General features: G+C 41.1%; 1 protein-coding gene across 4 annotated transcripts in view; it reads left to right on the top strand.

The window, feature by feature from the left end:
• Positions 1-14,984, top strand: part of Spast (spastin) — a 45,327-nt gene extending 30,343 nt beyond the window's left edge. For all 4 annotated transcript variants that reach the window (XM_029471301.2, XM_029471302.2, XM_021149273.3 and 1 more), the window contains 9 exons: positions 124-195; positions 625-700; positions 1,003-1,094; positions 1,470-1,549; positions 2,430-2,472; positions 4,344-4,423; positions 8,192-8,262; positions 13,431-13,471; positions 14,688-14,984. In XM_029471301.2, coding sequence (XP_029327161.1) covers positions 124-195; positions 625-700; positions 1,003-1,094; positions 1,470-1,549; positions 2,430-2,472; positions 4,344-4,423; positions 8,192-8,262; positions 13,431-13,471; positions 14,688-14,810 — 678 coding nt within the window. In that variant the 3' untranslated portion in view covers positions 14,811-14,984. The remainder of the gene's footprint in view (positions 1-123; positions 196-624; positions 701-1,002; positions 1,095-1,469; positions 1,550-2,429; positions 2,473-4,343; positions 4,424-8,191; positions 8,263-13,430; positions 13,472-14,687) is intronic.
• Positions 14,985-21,432: the final 6,448 nt, after the last annotated feature.

Below are 21,432 nucleotides of genomic sequence, written 5' to 3'. Positions count from 1 at the left end.
ATGCTGCAAATCATGTTTCTTTCATCTCTAGAGTCTCTGTTGTGATACTCTAATGATTTGATATAGCCATTTTTTAAATACTCAGAATATTGAACTAATATATTTATTCTTCTGATTTTAAAGGCTAAAGCAGTAGCTGCAGAGTCGAATGCGACCTTTTTCAACATAAGTGCTGCAAGTTTAACTTCAAAATATGTAAGTGCTCTTTTCTTGCATTTTTGTGTTTTTAAATTGCTGTCTTAAGTGCTATTATGTTAAATACAATGTTAACATTACAGAAAATTGTTTTTCAGTGAGTTTTATGGCTGTTGTTTGTGTATATTGAATATCTTCATGGTACAAAATTATATGTACTTTTTAGCTATTTTAAAATTAGAATTATGTTGTTGAATACTGTCAGAGTTGGGTAGGCCTAGCTTAACAAAGTTCTATAAGCTGGCTGGATCAAATACCAGAAATGTATTGCACTAATAAGTACGATGTAGAAATACATATTTAGGCTGGCCTTGTATACTGTAGGATGTGAAATAGTTCTCACTGAACTTGAGTTTGCAAAAGGAAATAGTATGTTTTCTAACACATTGTAATATGTCATGAGGTCATAATACACATCACACCTTGTAGGTGGGAGAAGGAGAGAAACTGGTGAGAGCTCTCTTTGCTGTGGCTCGAGAACTTCAACCATCTATAATTTTTATAGGTAAGTTTTCAGGACAGTGTTTTAAAGAATGACTTCAGTACGATTTAAAAAAAAATTTTTTTTCTTAGTATTTATTTCATGTACATTGGTGTCTGCCTGCTTGTATGTCTGTGTGAGGGTGTCAGATCCCCTGGGGCTGCAGTTACCGACAGGAGCCAGGTCCTTTAGAAAAGCAGGCAGTGCTCTCTCCCGCTGACCCATCTCCCTAGCCCCCAGCAGGGTTACTAATAAGTAGCAAAGTAGATGCATATTAAAATGACGGGCTTAGGCCCATCTGCAGCTCTGTCCTTGCATTTCCTCAGATGAAGTTGACAGTCTTTTGTGTGAGAGACGGGAAGGGGAGCACGACGCTAGCAGACGGCTAAAGACGGAATTTTTAATAGAATTCGACGGGGTAAGTATCTATATGCTTATATATAATATACACATATACATATACATTAAATAGTTATCTTGTGTGTTTGCCTGCATGAGCTTATGAGCACCATATGTGCTCAGGAGCATATAAAAGAGAACATAAGATCCCCTGGAACCGGAGTTACATGTGGCTCTGTGCTGCCAGATAGGTGCTGGGAACTGCAGTCTTTTGCAAAAGCAACAACTGCTCTTGACCTCTGACCCATCTTTCTAACCACTGATTACATTTTTAACTATGGCAGTATTTTAATGTGTATACTTTCCTATTAAGTGACCTATACTATAAATACATGTGTATATAGTGTCTCTTTTTATTTTCTCTAAAATACTGATAAACCTTTTTGGCTTACAGGTGCAGTCTGCTGGAGATGACAGAGTACTTGTAATGGGTGCAACTAACAGGCCCCAGGAGCTTGATGAAGCTGTTCTCAGGTAGCGAGATGCACTTTTTTTTTTTTTTATAAAGGTTTATTATTACACATAAATACACCATAGCTTTCTTCAGACACACCAGAAGAGGGCATCAGATACACTCATTACAGGTGGTTGTGAGCCACCATGTGGTTGCTGGGATTTGAACTCAAGACCTGTGTCCTAGGAAGCCAGAAGCCAGAGGCCTAGAAACTTCTGGAACTAGAATTACAGGAAGTGTTGACCTCCATGTGGGTGCTGGGAATTGAACTTGGGGCCTCTGGAAGAACAGCCTGTACTCTTAACCATTGAGCCATCTCTCTAGCTCTGTTTCTGTAATCTTTCTTTTTTAGTTGTTTTCTGATTCAGTTAAACACAGGGCTCCTTATTCTACCGGTTATGTCAGATATTGTTAATTTTAAAATATCACTACTATTAAAATACACAAATAAAATGATAGACTTAATGTAACCATCTATTTAATTAGAGATTTTTAAGCATTAACTAGAGAGCTGGAAGAAAGTAACAACCAAGCCTTATGATCCAAGGTGCTTGAATGGCTGAGGCTTGAGGGTCACAAGTTCAAGGCCTGCCTTTACTTCAGAGTAGGTCAGTGCCAACCTGGCCAACTTTTTGAGAATAAGTCTTAAGATAAAGAAAGAAGGGTCCGCCAAGGGATTAAATCTGCAGAAAAGGGGTTGTCTAGCATACATGAGGCCATAGGTTCAATTGAAGGTAGACCACCACTCTAAAAAGAGGAAAAATATCTTTTAATATTAATAACCTAACTGATAAGAACTTAGAGTTGCCTTATATATTATACTTACAGCTTTTTTCCCTGTCAGTTGTTATTTGAGCTGAGTTATCTATAATTTATATTTCTAATTTGATTTGTTTTTAGGCGTTTCATTAAACGGGTATATGTGTCATTACCAAATGAGGAGGTATGTGTATTTATATTTCAACTTTTTCTAAAGTAAAAACAAGACCATCCTGACAGTATTGCATTTTGTAATTCTGTGGTTAGACATTTTGAAAACAGTTGGTTGGGGCTGGTGAGATGGCTCAACAGTTAAGAATATTCCCTGGCTTGAATGGGATTTAATTCCCTGAACTCACAACTGTGACTCACAACCGTGACTCCAGTTCCAGAGCATTCAACATCTTCTGGCCTCCACAGGCAGTGTGTAAATGTGGTACACACACATACACAGACACAGAGACACACAGAGGTGCAAAATACCCATACTAATAAGATGAAAATAAATCTTAAAGAAAAATAAAGCTTGCTGGTTTCTTAAAACCATAGCCATGCTGGGAGGTGATGGCGCACGCCTTTAATCCAGCACTTCAAGGCAGAGACAAGGTCTCTGAGGTTGAGGCCAGCGTGGCCTACAGAATGAGTTCCAAGGCAGGGGGCTACACAGAGAAACCATTTTGAAAACTGGAAAGAAAGAAAAAAAGAAAAAAAAAAAAAACCCAACCAGTAACCATAAACTTAAATAAGATCCAGCAAATCCCAAACAGAGAACTGGAAACTTAACCCAAGAGAAATGGAAACTTCCCTATAGGAGGAAGATATGCTCAAGAATATTAGAACAGCTGTCTTGATAACCGCAATGTGTAAAATACGGAGTTCAACTGCTTAGTGGATAAATAAATACGGCATATCCAGTTAATGAGTATGATTTAGCTCAGAAATGTATTATTTATCCAGGGCTTGGGATGTAGCTCAGAAATTGAGCACTTGCCCAGAATGTGTAGGGTCCTGGGTTTGACCCACAGGACTGGAAAAAAAATGCATCGGCACACATAATACATTCAGTAATATGAGCAAATCTCAAAACCAGTACAGTAAGTACAAGCAACCGTGTGCATACTAGTTGTGTATGATTTTATTTATTGTTTTATTTTATTTACTCATTTTTCTTTAAAATGTCTGTGTATAGGTATTTTGCCTGTTGTGTGTCTGTACACTTTGTGTGTTCTTGGGCGCCAGACAGGTCAGAAGAGGATGTCAGATCTCCTGTAACTGGAATTGCAGATAATTGTGAGCTGCCATGTTGGTGCTAGGAATAGAACCTGGGTCCTCTGGAAGAGCAGCCAGTCTTCTTAACCGCTGAGCATCTCTCTAGCCCCAATTTTATCCCTTTTAAATTAAATGTTTAAAAAAGACAGATTTCTAGAAACACAGTCAGATCAGTGCTTAGAGAGGAAAGGAGATAGGAGTGGGGATTAATTAGAAATTGCATGGGTGAACTTCCAGGGGTGACAAAGCTCTAAAGCTTTATTATGGCAATGGTTTCACAATTCTATATAATAAAAGTTTCTTAGTAAATTATATAACTGTAATGGATAAAATCTTTGCTATATAAAATCATATGTCAATAAACGTTTTAAAAAACGTTGTGTTTCTTGGAGCTGGAAAGATCATTTCCTGCTCTTGCTGAATGGGCTCTGTTCCCAGAACCCACATGACAGCTCACAGCCTGCTGCAATCCCAGTTTCAGAGGATCAGATACCCTTCCTTGGCTTCTGTGTGCACAAGACACACATACAGTACACATATATACAATCAGAGAAATACTCAAACATACAAAGTAAAAATAAAGAAATCTTTTTTAAAATGTATAGTTTAGAGCATTGTATTTCATTACATTTAACAGGCACAAGTGAGACCCAAGGTAGCAATCAAGAACTGATTCTACAATATTACATTAGGCTAATTCTTAGTTTAGTAAATAACACAGATCAGATTTTATAATTCTATCATCAAATTGGGCTTTATTTGTAATTCTTTGATATTTATTTCCAGACAAGACTCCTTCTGCTTAAAAACCTGTTATGTAAACAAGGAAGTCCACTGACCCAAAAAGAACTCGCACAGCTTGCTAGGTGAGTGGTTGAGTCATCTGAGTCAGAGTCTTAGAGCATCTGCTTCATTTGTAATGAGCTTTCTTTCTGTCTGTCTGTTTAAAATGAGCTAATATGAAAACTTGTATAACTAGAACATGCTGGTGGCCACACACATCTTTTTTTTAATTTTTATTTTATTAGATATTTTCTTCATTTACATTTCAAATGCTATCCTGAAAGTTCCCTATACCCTCCCCCCGCCCTGCTCCCCTACCCACCCACTCCCACTTCTTGGCCCTGGTGTTCCCCTGTACTGGGGCATATAAAGTTTGCAAGACCTAGGGGCCTCTCTTCCCAATGATGGCCAACTAGGCCATCTTCTGCTACATATGCAGCTAGAGACACTAGTTCTGGGAGTACTGGTTAGTTCATATTGTTGTTCCACCTATATAGGGTTGCACACCCCTTCAGCTCCTTGGGTACTTTCTCTAGCTCCTCCTACATTGGAGGCCATGTATTCCATCCTATAGATGACTGTGAGCATCCACTTCTGTATTTGCCAGGCACTGGCATAGTCTCAATCTGGGTTTGGTGGCTGATTATGGGATGGATCCTCGGGTGAGGTAGTCTCTGGATGGTCCATCCTTTCGTCTTAGCTCCAAACTTTGTCTCTGCAACTCCTTCCATGGGTATTTTGTTCCATATTCTAAGGAGGAATGAAGTATCCACACGTTGGTCTTCCTTCTTGATTTTCTTGTGTTTTGCAAATTGTATCTTGGGTATTCTAAGTTTCTGGGCTAATATCCACTTATCAGTGAATGCATATCTAGTGATGACTTTGATTGGGTTACCTCACTCAGGATGATATCCTCCAGATACATCCATTTGCCCAAGAATTTCATAAATTCATTGTTTTTAATAGCTGAGTAGTACTCCATTGTGTAAATGTACCACATTTTCTGTATCCATTCCTCTGTGAGGGATATCTGGGTTCTTTCCCGCTTCTGGCTATTATAAATAAGGCTGCTATGAAAATAGTGGAACATGTGTCCTTATTACCAGTTGGAACATCTTCTGGATATATGCTTAGGAGAGATATTGCTGGATCTTCCAGTAGTACTATGTCCAATTTTCTGAGGAACCGTCAGACTGATTTCCAGAGTGGTTGTACAAGCTTGCAATCCCACCAGCAATGGAGGAGTGTTCCTCTTTCTCCACATCCTTGCCACCATCTGCTGTCACCTGAATTTTTGATCTTAGCCATTCTGACTGGTGTGAGGTGGAATCTCAAGGTTGTTTTGATTTGCATTTCCCTGATGATTAAGAATGTTGAACATTTTTTCAGGTGCTTCTCAGCCATTCAGTATTCCTCAGTTGAGAATTCTTTTTTTTTTTTTTTTTTGGTTTTTCGAGACAGGGTTTCTCTGTGTAGCCCTGGCTGTCCTGGCACTCACTTTGTAGACCAGGCTGGCCTCGAACTCAGAAATCCGCCTGCCTCTGCCTCCCGAGTGCTGGGATTAAAGGCGTGCGCCACCACGCCCGGCTGAGAATTCTTTGTTTAGATCTTAATTTAGAAATTATTTGAATTTCTGGAGTCCAGCTTCTTGAGCTCTTTGTATATATTGGATATTAGTCCCCATCAGATTTAGGATTGGTAAAAATTCTTCCCCAATCTGTTGGTGGCCTTTTTGTCTTATTGACAATGTCTTTTGCCTTACAGAAGCTTTGCAATTTTATGAGGTCCAGTTTGTCAATTCTTGATCTTGCAACACAAGCCATTGCTGTTCTGTTTAGGAATTTTTTCCCCTGTGCCCATATCTTCGAGACTTTTCCCCACTTTCTCCTCTATAAATTTCAGTGTCTCTGGTTTTATGTGAAGTTCCTTGATCTTTTTTTTTTAAAGAATACCTAGTTTTCACCTGGTAGTGGTGGTCTACACCTTTAGTCCCAGCACTCATGAGGCAGAGGTTGGAGGATCTCTTGAGTTCGAGGCCAGCCTGGTCTACAGAGTTGATTCCAGGAGAGCTAAAGCTACACAGAGAAACTGTCTTGGAAAATATAAATAATAATCATCATCCTTATCATTCCTTTGTTTTTTTTTTTAGATTTATTTATTTATTGTATATGAATACACAGAAGACACACCAGAAGAGGGCATCAGATCCCATTACAGATGGTTGTGAGCCACCATGTGGGTGCTGGGAATTGAACTCAGGACCTCTGGGAAAGAAAGCAGTGCTCTTAACCTCTGAGCCTTCTCTCCAGCCCCATCCTCATCATTCTTAGATGCCCATAAACAGGAGCATCTGTTGGCTACCCTATCTGCTGAGGCTTCCTACTCCGTGGCCCTCCTTTGAACAACTATCTTCTATGCCAAATACTTTTTTTTTTCTATCCATATTTTCAGGTTCTGCCTCACTAAGGGAGTGCTCTTTGCCAGTAAAGAGACTAAATAACTTACCAGACAAGTAATTGTGGCTAGACATGGTAGCACACTCCTTTATTCCTAGCACTTGGGAGATAGAGGCTACCAGGTGACTACATAACAAGCCTCCTTTTAAAAAAACAGTAACTGGTTATGATGTTGATTGGATACTAATGGCTGAGAAATTTACCTTTTCAAGTGATATGTTTATAATTTAATGTGACCTGCCTGGTTTGTATGTGCTTGGCCCAGGGAGTAGCACTATTAGGAGGTGTAGCCTTGTTGGTATAGGTGTGTCACTGTGGGTGTGGGCTTAAGACCCTCATCCTAGCTGCCTGGAAGTCAGTCTTCTGCTAGCTGCCTTCAGAACAAGAGGTGGAACTCTGAGCTCCTCTAGGCCCACATATGGCTGGATGCTGCCATGTTCCTGCCTTGATGATAATGGACTGAACCTCTCTGAACCTGTAAGCCAGCCCAATTAAATGTCGCCCTTATTAAGAGTTACCTTGGTCATGGTTTTTGTTCATAACAGTAAAACCCTAAGACATTATACCTTACTCTAATGTAGAGATGTCTATTCTTTTTGTTGTTGTTGTTTTGTTTTTGTTTTTGTTTTTGTTTTGTTTTGTTTTGTTTTTGAGACAGGGTTTCTCTGTGTAGCCCTGGCTGTCTTGGAACTCACTTTGTAGACCAGGCTGGCCTCGAACTCAGAAATCTGCATGCCTCTGCCTCCTGAGTGCTGGGATTAAAGGTGTGCGCCACCACGCTTATGACATAGTCATCTGTACGTGTGTTGGGCCTCCTTCATGGCTGTCTTTGGATGCATGTAGGCTCCAGATTAGACTGGTGTGAGGGAATGGTTCTCTAATGCTGAAAACTAGGTATGAAAGCAGCCAGTGTTAGAGTGTCCTTGTTGTAAGTGGGCCTTTCTGTGTCCTTAAAAAGTTAGCCCTTGACACTGGGGAGACAACCCTGCTGTCAGGAGCACTGGCTGCCCTTGCACAAGTCCTAGGTTCCTTTCCCTGAGGTAAGCCACCTCCAGCTCTGAGGGATCCAGTGCTCCTTCCCGGCACTGTGGGTAACAGTCACACGGTTATGTGCATACAGAAACCGGGCATACATACACATAAATATATTTTTAAGAGAATGAAAATCAAACTCTTTAACTGTTAGCTTGCTCCTAAATTGAAGCTAGTGTGTGCTGGTTGTGTAGAGATTTTGTGTGCTCCTTCTCTTGGGACTTTTATTTCTCTTACTATCTGTCTAGTCAGGTTAGCCTCAGGCGTGCGATCCTTCTGCCTGTGTCTTGTGAGGTGTAGGATTGAAGGGGAGTTTTCATCTGCAGAGAATATAATGTGTTGTCTCTTGCTCCCACTCTGCAGAATGACCGATGGATACTCTGGAAGTGATCTGACCGCTTTGGCCAAGGATGCAGCCCTGGGTCCTATCCGAGGTGAGTGTGAAGGCATTTGAAACACTAGAACTTCGAATGCACCACTTTATGTTCAGTGTCTTGGTTTTACATCTTATTTACTTTACATGCATGAGGCTTTTGCCTTCTTATATATATTACACCATATACATGCTGTGCCCACAGAGATCAAAAGGAGGAATCAGATGCCCTAGAACTGAGTTACAGCCAAATTGTGAGCTGTCATATGGGTGCTAGGAATTGAACTCCCTTGACCACTGAGTCATCATCAGTGTAAAAGAAGTAAAGTTGGAGCTGGAGAGATGGCTCGGCAGTCGGGGCTGGAGAGATGGCTCGGCAGTCGGGGCTGGAGAGGTGGCTCGGCAGTCGGGGCTGGAGAGGTGGCTCGGCAGTCGGGGCTGGAGAGGTGGCTCGGCAGTCGGGAGCACTGGGTGCTGTCCTAGAGGATCTGGATTCAGTTCTCAACACCCACACGGCAGCTCACAACTGTCTGTAACACTGACATAGATGCAGGCCAAACACCAATGCATATAAAATATCATTTTAAAAGTTAAGTTATATCACTGAACAACTTGATACAAAACACTTTTTAGACCAAAGGTCAGAAGATATTTTTGTGAAAGATATCAAAGTAAATAGTTTAGGTTTTCTGGAAAACATAGGTTCTCTGTTGTATGTTTTTCATTTTTTCTTTGTTAACAGTCTTTAAAACTGTAAAACAAGGTTGGCTGGGTGACTGAGCTGTTAAGAGAATCTGAGCTCAGTTCTCAACCCCAGTGTCAGCCAACTCACAGCTCCTGTAACCCCAGCTCTGGGGTGTAAGGCCTCTGGCCTCTGCAACATCTGCACTTGACTTGTACAACACCCTCTCGATACACACACACACACAGTGACTAATTATAATTACAATAACTCATTAAAATGTAAAGCAATCTGCTGAACATGTAAGAATAGCTCATAAGCGGTTCACTCTTTATAAAGCCTTTTCTTCCTTTCTAAAAATTCTCAGCACTCATCCAAACCCTGAGTCTTACACTGATGTCTGTTTTGGGTTTACATAGGACTTGTTTAGATTGAAGAATTGCTGTAGACCTCTCCCCACGTCTTGAGAACAGTGACAGTGACCACAGATAGTCTTACTACCTGGTGTATAAGTGCATCTCATGGGTCTACAAACAAACTAACACTAAATCAAAGCAAATCATAGATTTGAACCAGACTTTCAATGGAAAAGCTACACAAATGGTTGCATTTTCCCTGTCTGAATTGGAGTTAATAAATGCAGCAGTAATCACAAAATTCCCATTCACATACAGTGCATATTGGGTTTTTTTGTTGTTGTTTTTTGTTTTTCAAGGCAGGGTTTTTCTGTGTGGCCCTGGCTGTCTTGGAACTCACTTTGTAGATCAGGCTGGCCTGGAACTCAGAAATCCGCCTGCCTCTGCCTCCCAAGTGCTGGGATTAAAAGTGTGCGCCATCACTGCCTGGCACAGTGCATATTGTATAAAACAGTAGTTTTTGGTTTTGTTTTCTGAAACAGTCTTTCTGTATAGTCTTGGCTATTCATCATGAACTCACAATGTGGTGCAGACTGATCTCAAACTTGAGAGATCCACCTGCCTCCCAAGTGCTAGGATTGAAGACATGTGCCACTATGCTCAGCTGTTTTAACAATTTTGACATGTTTGAGACACATAGCATATATAGTATTTATATGTATATATTTTTCTTATTATGGATATATGAGATATTAAGTAAGATAATAATACATGTTTATTTAACTAGAATTATAAGGTGATTGTTTAAAAGATCTAGAGATAGGTGTGGTGGCATGTGCCTTTAGTCTCAGTACTAGGAAGGCAGGGGCAGATCTCTGTGAGTTCAAGGTCACCCTGATCTACATAGAGACCATGAAGGGCTACATAGTGAGAGTGTGTCTTTAAAAAGGGAAGGGGGCTGGAGAGATGGCTACTTTCTCTTGAGAAGACAGGCTTCCTCTTGAGAGGACTAGAAATTAATTCCCAGAACCCACTTTTCAGTTCAACCATCTGACACTGCAGTTTTAGGGCTCCAATATGCTTTGCTGAACTCTGCAGACACCAAGCACTTATCTGGTAAACAGACATACATGTAGGCAAATCATCCATACATAAAATAGAAATAAAATAAAAGACTTTAAAACAGATATTTAAGGCTTTTTGATTCAGTATTCTGAAGTTGTAAAAATGTAACAATAGGTAGGCACGCTGGCACAGGCTGTTTAGGAAGCTGACACAGGAGGTTAACAAGTGCAAGGCCTGCACAGACTAGGGAGTGAGATGAAGGCTTCCTGCAGTGTAAAAGGTAGCATGAGGGTACAGCGCAGTGACTGGGCATTGCCTGCCATGTCCAAGCCCTGCTCCAGTGCCCAGTACTACAAACAATCAACAGCAACACAAAAGAAGCCTAAGGGCTAGGAGATGACTCAGGTTAGAACCCTTGCTGTGCAAAAATAAAATTCTCCAACATGTACATATAAAAATAGACAGGACTTCACATGCTAGTAGTAGTAGTCCCCAGGACTGGGGAACATTTCCCAGAGGTTAGCTAGCCAGCTAGCTTAGCCACATAGTGAGTTCTGGGTCAGTGAAGTACCTTGTTTTGTGTTGCTGTTGTTGTTTTAGATTTATTTGTCTATTTACTTGTATCTTTTGTGTGTTTAAGAACAACTGCGGTTGAGGTTAAGACTTGTGTGTGTGTGTGTGTGTGTGTGTGTAGTGCACACCTTTAATATCAGCACTCAGGAAGCAGAAGCAGGTGGATCTCCCGAGTTTAAGGCCAGCCCAGTCTACAGATGAATTCTAGAACAGCCAGGTATACACAGAGAAACTCTGTCTCAAAAAATAACAAAACCCCCAAAACATAGTATATGTAGACAAATATGATAGAAGGCTAGAATGTTCCCAGGCCCAGGTCTTGGTCCTACACTGATTCCCAGTCCCTGGCAAGAGCCCCACGTTTGTGTAAGAGATACCTCTCGACCTCCCAGAGATAAGCCCCATGGGATGGGGGGAGGGGGGTCCTCAAAGACGGAAGTACCTTAATCTCCTCAAGATGAGAACCCCACCCCCACCAAACAAACTGAGGGACTGGTCTTGCCTCCGCACGTTCTTTCATTCTCTCAGGAGTAAGACTCTGAAGGCTGGAAACCATCAGGATGGAGGTCCCTTCACCTCCTAGAAGCAGGCATCCAAAGGGCCAGGCTGTGCAGTTGTTTAGGCAGGAACAATTCTGGGTCACAGTTTCTGACTGGGGGATGTAAATCCCACGCGACGCCCATCTTCCTACTGGAGATGAGCTCTGCAAGTCCCCTCTCCCCACTGTTGGGGACCCCCTTTGAGTCTTGAGGTTCTCTTCCCAGGTCTCTGGTTCGTTCTAGAGGCTCCCCACCTCCCACATCCCGAGCTTGCTTATGTCCATCCACTCTGCTGGCCCTTGGGACTTCACTCCTGGTCGCCCCTCCACCCCCAATAACTGCCCATGTTCCCTTTCCCCTCTCCCCATAGTCCTCCCTCCCTCCCCTCCGCTTTCTTCTCCCTCCCAGGGCCCTTTGGCAATAGAGTTGTGTGGTTTGTATCCTACGTATTCTGTACTTTTTTGGCTAATATCCACTTATTAGTGAGTACTTACCATGCATGTCCTTTTGGGTCTGAGATGCCTCACTCAGGATATTTTCTAGTTCCATCCAATTGCCTGCAAAACTCACTAAGACGACTTCTGTGTGTAGTCAAAAATAGAAATGGGGAGCAGAGGCTAGAGGGACGGCTCAGTGGTTAAGAGCACTTGTCTTCAGTAAGACTCAGGTTCAATTTCAGTATGGTGGCTCTCAAACATCTGCGACTCCTGGTGCATAGGATCTGACTCTTCCTCTGGCCTCTGCAGGCAACAGGCATGCACATGGTGCACAGATAGACATACAGACAAACATCCACAGCACAATAACGATGATGATGATGATGGAAGAATAGGCATGAGGGCTGCAGAGCTAGGATTAAAGGAGGGCACTTACTCTGTGTGTGTTTGTGTTTTGTTTTTAAAGGAGAGGACAGAAGGAAGAGAAGTTTGTAAATTATCTTCTCTGAAGTATCTATTCTTTAAGACAAGGTTTCTCTGTGTAGCTCTGGCTGTCCTGGAATGCGCTCTGTAAACCAGGCTGGCCTCAAAACCACAAAGATCTGTGTGCCGCTGCCTCGGCCTCCCGAGTGCTGGGATAGACATGCACCACCACCCCGCAAGTGTCAGTTCTTGAAAAGTGACTCGGGAGCAGGAAATTCAGGTCTGTTTGTGTGGCAGTGCTGGGGACTGAGTGCTTCACACATCCTGGGATAATCTGCTGCTGAGCTACAGCCTCAGCCCCGTTCACATCTTACAGAAAATTAGTAATTAGGAAATTGTAGTTAGGAAGAAAACAAAACTTTTTGAGTAAAGAAGAAGAAGAAATGTAGCAGCTGGAGAGGTGACTGTAGTGAAGAAGACTGGCTGTTAGTGAAGAGGGCCCAGGTTTGATTGGAGAGGTGACTGTAGTGAAGAAGACTGGCTGTTAGTGAAGAGGGCCCAGGTTTGATTCCCATCGCCTTCATGGCAACTCAAAGCCAACCCTAAGTGGCCTCCACATGGACCAGGGTTGCACATGGGGCAAGGACATACATACAGACAAAACACCCATGCACACAAACAAATTAATTAAAATAATCTTTTATAACCAACAAGTGGCATTCTTGAGTTCTATTTCAAGTTTGTAAACTACTGTTTAGGACATATACAAGAGATGGGGTGCCTACATTTATTCCTAAGACACAGTAGTAGTCTTTTGTTTTTATTTTTACTGGTTTTCAAGACAGGATTTCTCTGTGTAGCCCTGTTGTATGGAAACTTACTCTGTAGACCAGGCTGCCTTGAACTCACAACTCAAGAGATCTGCCTACCTCTGCTTCCAAAGTGCTGGGATTGCAGGTGTGTGCCACCACAGCCCGGCCAGTGTAGTATTCTTCTGTAAGCATTTGTAAGTTTTGTGTGTTCTCTATGTGACTATCTTTTGCCTTTAAGGATTTGTATTGCACAGGTACCATTAGATCATTGTACTTAATATTTGCCAATGAGAAACTTGAACTTCAAAATGGTTTTTTAAGTATTTGACTTATGTTTTACAGAACTGAAACCAGAGCAGGTGAAGAATATGTCTGCCAGTGAGGTATATGCTGTTTTATGATTACTTTGTTTTCATTTGGATCCTACAAAACTCATCATTTTTTTTTCTAGTCTGTTTAATTAGAAACAAGAGAATTTTAACTTTGTTTCATTTCAAAATATAAAATCGGTTACAATGATTTTTCTTGGTAATAGTTTAAAAATGTACAGTGATTTTTCTTTTATCAAGTTATGTAAGCACTGAATAGAAAGTTACAGAACCTTGCTTTGATCTGTTAAGAGGATCTTTGCATGTTGCTGGGGTGTATCTGAGGCATTGTGTCTGGCCCTCAGCAGTGTAAATGTGGGAAGTTCGATATAACGATACAGGCAAGCACCTCACATGCTGTTTAAGAAGCAGCGCTTCCTTTAAAGTCTCCTGTTTATTGTTACCAACCCCTTTTCCTTCATGACAAACCTGGCACCAATAGCAGATATGATTATGGTAATAGAAGGTGACCAGTGTGCAGTCTTGTGAGCCTATGGGGAGAGTAAGTGGAAGTAAAGTCAGGTTTGGTTGTTGTCTTAGTTACTTCTTATTAAAGCAAAAACTAAAATACAAACCAACAAGACTATGACTAGAGTAGCTTAGAAAATAATAGCAGCTGTGACCAGCATGGCAGCAGGCAGGTAGGCATGATGCTGAAACAGTAGCTGAGAGCCTACTCCTCCACCACGGCCACACCTCCTAACCCTTCTCAACTTTACCAACTTCAGATCAAGCACTCAAGTATATGAGCCTATAGCGGCCATTCTATTCAGATCGCTGCAGTTATACTTCCTACTCCTCCACCACGGCCACACCTCCTAACCCTTCTCAACTTTACCAACTTCAGATCAAGCACTCAAGTATATGAGCCTATAGCGGCCACTCTATTCAGATCGCTGCAGTTATACTTCCTAGTTGTAGGACTGAGTAATTTCCCATTTGTATTTTGTCAAATTTTTCTCTTAATATATTTTAGAGAGGAAAAAATACACTTTGAATTGTTAATATCTATGAAGCTAAATACAAGTAATTAAAAGAGTACAGTGCTGTACATCTTTGTATAATACCTTGTATAGCAAACTTGCCTAATATAAAATAAATTTAAATGATTAGCATGATTTTCTAAGAATAAGTCTGTATCTGTTATAAAATTAACAAACTTTAATTTGTTAATTAACAAACTTTAATGATGTGTTCATCATTTCTGTGTCTTTTTTTTTTTTAAATCTAGATGAGAAATATTCGATTATCTGACTTCACAGAATCCTTAAAAAAGATAAAACGCAGTGTGAGTCCTCAGACCTTAGAAGCATACATACGCTGGAACAAGGACTTTGGAGACACCACTGTTTAAAGGAATGGATGCCTCTGTGAGCCCACAGAACATCGCACTTCACAAGAAACAAGAGCTTTGGCTACAGGAACCCAGACTTCGTTTACAGGACGTTTTAGAGTTTTCATTTTTGTGCACCAAACTTGAAGAGGAACAAGAAGACAGACCTAAATAAAATATGCAATATGAATGGAATTTTTGTTCAAGGCCTTCTTGCGTGATGGTGATGGTTTTGTTTTCTCAGTGGGCACTGTTAGAGCACAGCAAAAGCAGATTCTGGTTCATTACTGATTATAATCATTCTGTAAATAATAATTTGTACATTGCATCCAGATGACAGTATTGCAGAGACAGTGGGTGGTGGAAGACACAGAGCCCTCCCTCCAGTGTCTGTCTCCTGGTGTCTGTCTTGCAGCAGCCTGGTTTCTGGTTTCCTGTCCTACTCTTCCCTTAGCGCCCTGTGATTGGGATACCAAGGGTTCGAGCTCTTCCTGCTTCCTTACCAGCTCAGTGTGCCAAGTGGAAAGCTTTCCATCTGCAGTAAGAGCTGTAGGGAGACTTTTGTCCACCTGGATACACAACCATTAAACACTTAGAGGGTTCTTTCACATTCTGTTTTTCTCTTTTATTGCCTTGCTGCCAAACAGTTTAGAAAGCAACTTAAGAGCAACAGCAAGAGAAAATGTGGCACGGCCAGGGTTTGAGAGTTTGAGTCACTCTGTCTGTGTAACACGTGCATCAGTCCTTGTGTGCCCTGCAGTATTTTTTTCTAATATGCCAGAAATCCACTGTAGACTTAACTTACTCCATCTGGAATTCGTTTTTGTTGAAGTTATTCTAATACTTTAGAGAGCCAGTTTTAACTTATAAATTGAGGTACCAGTGTGAGAGAAGGGACATATTAGGAGCTAAGACATTTCTAACTTATTGCTTATCACTTTCTTACTGTTTACAGACAACTAAATGCCAGTGGCACTACCACCTCTACTAATTACTGTCCCTTCAATGAAACTTAAATTACCGAATTTTTCTACATGGCATATGTTTTATAGGTTTCTTGTGCTTACTTTGTAACTAAAAAGCGTTAGCCTAATGGTCTACCTTTTGTTTCTGTAAAATGTATAGTAATTCGTTGTTGTTTGTGTAAATATGGCCGGACTTTTATTATAAAAATGCATTATAGGAAGTAGAGGCTCATGTGAGGCCTTTTAAGAACTGTATAAAGGCAAATAGATATTTGCCATTAGTTTACTGGTTAAAAGTTTGTTTACAGAATTTTTCTTTGGTGCTTAAACGATGCTATGTAAAACTTAATGGGTAGAAGGAATAATTCTGGGGTAGCAACAGCCAACATCTCATGTAAGAAACCTGTCTGAGAAAACGTACTAAAATACTTGCTCTTTCCCCCAGATACAATTTTTATGATAAAGACATACATCCTCAGTTTTACCCTTGCTCTTGTTAAAGATTTATTACCTAAATATAGAAGATGGATTCTTTCTTTTCCTAGGGTCATATGCTGTTTATAGCTGTAATTTAAATCATATCTCTTAATTATGATTTTAGACATCCCTCGATCATAAAAATGAAGTTTTGGTCAATAGGAAAACAAATTTAACCAAAGCTGTGCATAATTTTTGTTGTGGGCAGTGTCTTTTTAAGGTCTCAAATGTTAATGCACCAGTTATAAAATAATAATCCCACCCGGTGATGGTGAGAGGAACTGCAGTAGTCCTACGCCAGACATCTACAATCAGACTCTAAAGCTGCGCTGCTTTCACTTAGGAGGGGCAGTAACATTCCCACTGTCTATGTATTAAGTCAGGCATCAGCTCAGTAGTTAAACAGAAGAGCCTTTAAGATCAGGGTTCATTCATAATTCTTTAAGGACAAATTTTAGGTGGTAAAATTTTTAAATGTCTAAAAGATACAGAATGAAGTTAACCTAAAACGCCGAGTGAAGGGTATTGCTGTGTGACTGTTCCTCACTCACTGTAGAGAAGCAGCTCTGTTCATCAGGTTGTCCGCTCAGCTCCTGTTAGAGAATGTTTTCTGCGATGCTGTATGACCCAGGTAGATTGTAGGCCATTTTGTTACTGTCTTTTAAGATAGGGTTTCATGGAGCCTAAGCTGGCCTAGAACTCAGTGGGTAGCCTATAAGTACCTTAAACTGATCTTCATGCCTGCATCTCCCAAGTGCTGGGGGTGCTGCTGGTGTGCACCCCACATCAGGACGTTTGCTCTTTTTCAGATAGAAGTTGCTGGGATTTCCAAATTAACATTAGATTTTTGTGTTGAGCTCTGTTTACTGTTGAAGATAATGTTTAAATAATAAGGATTGGTAGTTCATGCTAACATGACAGAGTCCTTGTAAGCTCGGTGAACTTATTGATCACCTAACTGAGCCAAAGGAAAGACTCAATACAATCTTTCCAAACCTGCTAGGGCTACAAAACTTTTCTGAGACTTAGATGCCCATTGGATTTATTTTTGTCTCTTTGCGTTTAACAGGACAAACAGAATTTGAAATTACATATATGTGGCATTGTTTATACTGTAAAATTGTTTATATATCATACAAAAAGCTAATTCTTTGGTAGACTGAACTGCTTAACGGTTTGCTTTTTGTTTTCTTAAGTCAGGTTTTCCTTTAAATGTCTGTCTCAGTTTTAGTCTTACTTTTACTTCTGTGAAGCAAATGACTTAAAGGGTGCATACAGCTACATAACGTGGGGTTTTGTTGTAAATAAATGACAAACTTGGTTTTGCCTTAATTTTTATAGTCTTTGATATTTCAGGGGTGGTAATTTCATGGAGTATTTTCTAACTCTTGTGCCAATAAACTTTGAGCAGAATATGCCAAGCAGTGAATAGAAGGGTCTGGATAGCAATCCAGACCAGTTTAAAAGGACATAAATTCCCGTTGGTAGAGCTCTTGTAGAGTCCCGCTTGTGCAGTTCATCCCAGCTTGTGCAGTTCATCCCAGCTGACGCAATTCATTTGAAAATGAAATTCAAGCAGAACACAACGGGCAAATTCAGATGAAGAGGTTACCAGGCTGCTGAAGCCGCTGGAAATGAGAAAGGAAATCTTGGAGAGGTAATGGATAAGTTGATCTCTGTCATCTGCAGATTCCTGTAAAATCCTTGCACTTTCCAAAATTTTCCTTCTAGCAGGATATTCAAAGGAACCCAGCAGATAACCAAGTCTAAAGAGCTGACCAAAGGGAGCATTCCTGTACACCTACAATAGCCTGAGCTACTTAGATCCTGTCTCACAAAACAGACAAGCCTGTAGTGGTAGTGAATGTCTTTAATTCCTGCACCCTAGAGGCAAAGTGGGTGACTTCTGAAGCCAGCTTGCTCTACACAGAACAGTGCTGCTCACGCTTTGTGATGCTGCAACCCTTAGATACAGTTCTTCCAGTTTTGAATACCCCCCAACCATAAAACTATTTTCATACCTGTAACTTTGCTACTGTTATGAATCATTAATACCTGTGTTTTATGATGGTTTTGGGTGACCCTGAGAGAATGACTGACCAGGCCAGCCAGGGAGGGCTACACAGTAGACCTGTCTCAAAAACCAAATTATAGAAAAAACTGGAAAGACAGCAAAAAATGCACAAAAATACTGCTGTTTGAGGGTAAAGTTTTAAAGTTGAAAATAGAAACTCTAAGGACAAAATGAACAGAAACTCTGACAACTTAAAATCATTTCTTTTTAATAGTTTAAATCCAGAATAAATATAGCATTCTTTAGAAGAAAACAAAGAGTTTTCACAATAGTACCCAAGGGCAAATACACAGTAATATCTAAATTTCCAAAGAAAAGTTATGTAATCTACAATCAAAATACATGGGAAGACATGCACATGTCTTCAGAGAAGAACAGTAGCCGCCTTGGAAATGTTGATTATTGAAAAGGGGGCAAGGGATCCTAATTTTCAGCACACAAATAGAAATGACAAACTTGAAAACCACAAAATGTAACTGACTCAAGCATTCTATCAAATGTTTTTAATGCTAAACTCATCATCAGAAGGGCTGACCAGGAACATAGGGAAGGTTTGTGACAGTGGGACAGCATCGTGCCTGTGAGAAGAGAAGAGTAATGGGAGGGAAACAGGTAACCATGATGCTTGAATTCTTCCCACCCCACCCCAGTCAAAAGATGGCCCTGAGCCGCAGAATCTGTGAAGTGCAGATTTTAAGACTCCTCACCTGTATTTCATTCCTCCAGCAACCAAGAACCTGCAGTAGTAAACTTACTTCAGATATGCATTTACAGATGCCAAACAAGGGCTGTCTTAAAAGTAAGACCTACAAATAACAGCCTGGGGCCTGATGGTGTAGAAATCATTACTCCTGTGGTCCTCCAGAGTGGGGCGTCAGACCAGGTGCCTTGAACGGGTCATCTACAATGATGGGCTATATATTTAAGTATGAGCAGGCAGTCACTTCTGAGGACTGAGTTTGAATCCCAGCACCCATATTTGGTGATTTACAAAAGCCTTTTAACTTCAGCTCTAAGGCATTCTAATGCCCTCTTCCGGCCTCTTCAGACACCTGAACACACACACACAATATTTTTACAAAACTCTGACCACTATGAATTAACTACCCAGTCAATTTTTTTTTTTTTTTTTTTTTTTTTTTTTTTTTTTTTTTTTTTTTTGGTTTTTCGAGACAGGGTTTCTCTGTATAGCTCTGGCTGTCCTGGAACTCACTCTGTAGACCAGGCTGGCCTCGAACTCAGAAATCCGCCTGCCTCTGCCTCCCGAGTGCTGGGATTAAAGGCGTGCGCCACCACGCCCGGCTTCCAGTCAATATTTATAACATAACTCCCCCCACTCCTTTTTAAAAGACAGGGTATCACTGTGAAGTTCTGGCTGGCCTGGACCTCACAGAATTCTGCTTGCCTCTGCCTCTAGCTACTAGGACTGAAGGCATGGTCCACCATACCTAGTACATTACCTTAGTTTTGACATTCTACTTACAAATAACTGATTTTTTTTTCTTCTTGCATGTGTCTCTTACTAGGATACAATTTCACTAAGATCAGTGCCTAGAAGATAAGATCTGCAAATACAATCTTTATAGGCTACAATGATTGTGTAAGAAAGAAACTGTAGAGATTTAAAACTGTGTTATGGGATAAACCCAAGTATTTTCAATTCAAAGTCAGCTATTCTGAGTTCCACACTAGCTTATGAAACATATAAGACTTAAGGCATGCTTCATATTTTTAAAAATATTTTATTCTTGGACAGTTTCCTGGTATATAATAAATTTTAGTCCTTGTCTCACCCTTCCTTCTCTCCCGCCCCCCACCCCCAAAAGTATTCTTCCTAAGAAATCCCTCTCTTACTGTTATGTCTTTTTGGTACTTTAGGTAGTGAAGTGTGACTTGAATTCAGTGTCCTGCCACAGCTTCCCAAGACAGGCACCATATAGAAAACAGTGAACTCCAGCTACAAGCGCTTATTTTTTCCTTAAATTTGAGATGATCTCACTAACTGGGGAGGCTGACAGTGACCTACTCTAAACCCCAAGTATGCTTGAACTTGAATATTTCTACCTCAGCTACCAAATCTATAGGGTTACAGGTTTGCACCCAGTTTAGGCAATTGAACCCTTGTGTGTCATGTCTAAGGGCTCTACCACCTGGTGGTGGTGTCAGATCCTCTTAAACTGCAGTAGCCACTTGGATGACTAGAGTCAGGAAAAGCCATCACTTTTCATTCATTCATTCATTCACTCACTCATTCGTTTCGGCTTTGAGACAGTGTTGCTGTGTAGTGCAGTCTTCCTGCCTCAGCCTCCAGCGTTAGAATAATACGCAGGCGATGCTGCACCCTGACAGGTGACGTGCACCAGTAAAGTGCAGGTGGAGGCCAGAGGACAACCTTATACTTAGACCTTGGTTTTTGAAATAGAGTCACTAAGTATACGCCTGCCTCTGCTTTCCTGAGTGCAGAGATCAAACAGGTGTGGCCATCGTGACGGCGTAGGTTCCTGTGATTTAACTCGAATCCTTGTGTTCTTAAGCCAAGCGTTTTCTGAGACATTATTTTTAATGAAACAGAGTTGGGAATTTGATAAATGTATTTTAACATAGGCTGAGTCTACCTACAGGAGCCTGACCTCGAAATCAGCGAGACTTGCCCGGCCTCACTGTGACATTTCTTAATGTTCCTGCTTCTTCATTTTTTTTTTAAGATTTATTTATTTATTATATGTAAGTACACTGTAGCTGTGTTCAGACACTCCAGAAGAGGGCGTCAGATCTCGTTACGGATGGTTGTGAGCCACCATGTGGTTGCTGGGATTTGAACTCTGGACCTTCGGAAGAGCAGTCGGGTGCTCTTACCCACTGAGCCATCTCACCAGCCCGCTTCTTCATTTTTAAAACAGGAGTATAAACTGTAATAAACTCAAACTCTGGTAGAAGACTTTGAACAGACCTCAAAGTTCCTCCCAAGGTGATAAGTGCCCACCCTTTCCCTGGGCGAGCAGCCCCGCCCAGAGCAGCTCTAATCCGCCCACTTCCCAGGCGGCGGCGAACGAAAAGACGGTGACCTTGGGTACATGCGCAGTCCCGCCCCCTCGCTCTGCAACCAATCGGGTCCTGAAGGCCCGCC

The sequence above is a fragment of the Mus caroli genome, unplaced genomic scaffold, assembly GCF_978045245.1.
Source record: "Mus caroli unplaced genomic scaffold, Mus_caroli_1 scaffold_18, whole genome shotgun sequence".
Taxonomy (NCBI): domain Eukaryota; kingdom Metazoa; phylum Chordata; class Mammalia; order Rodentia; family Muridae; genus Mus; species Mus caroli.
The sequence above is the reverse complement of the archived record's forward strand: the minus strand, read 5'-3'. Positions and strand labels throughout refer to the sequence as shown.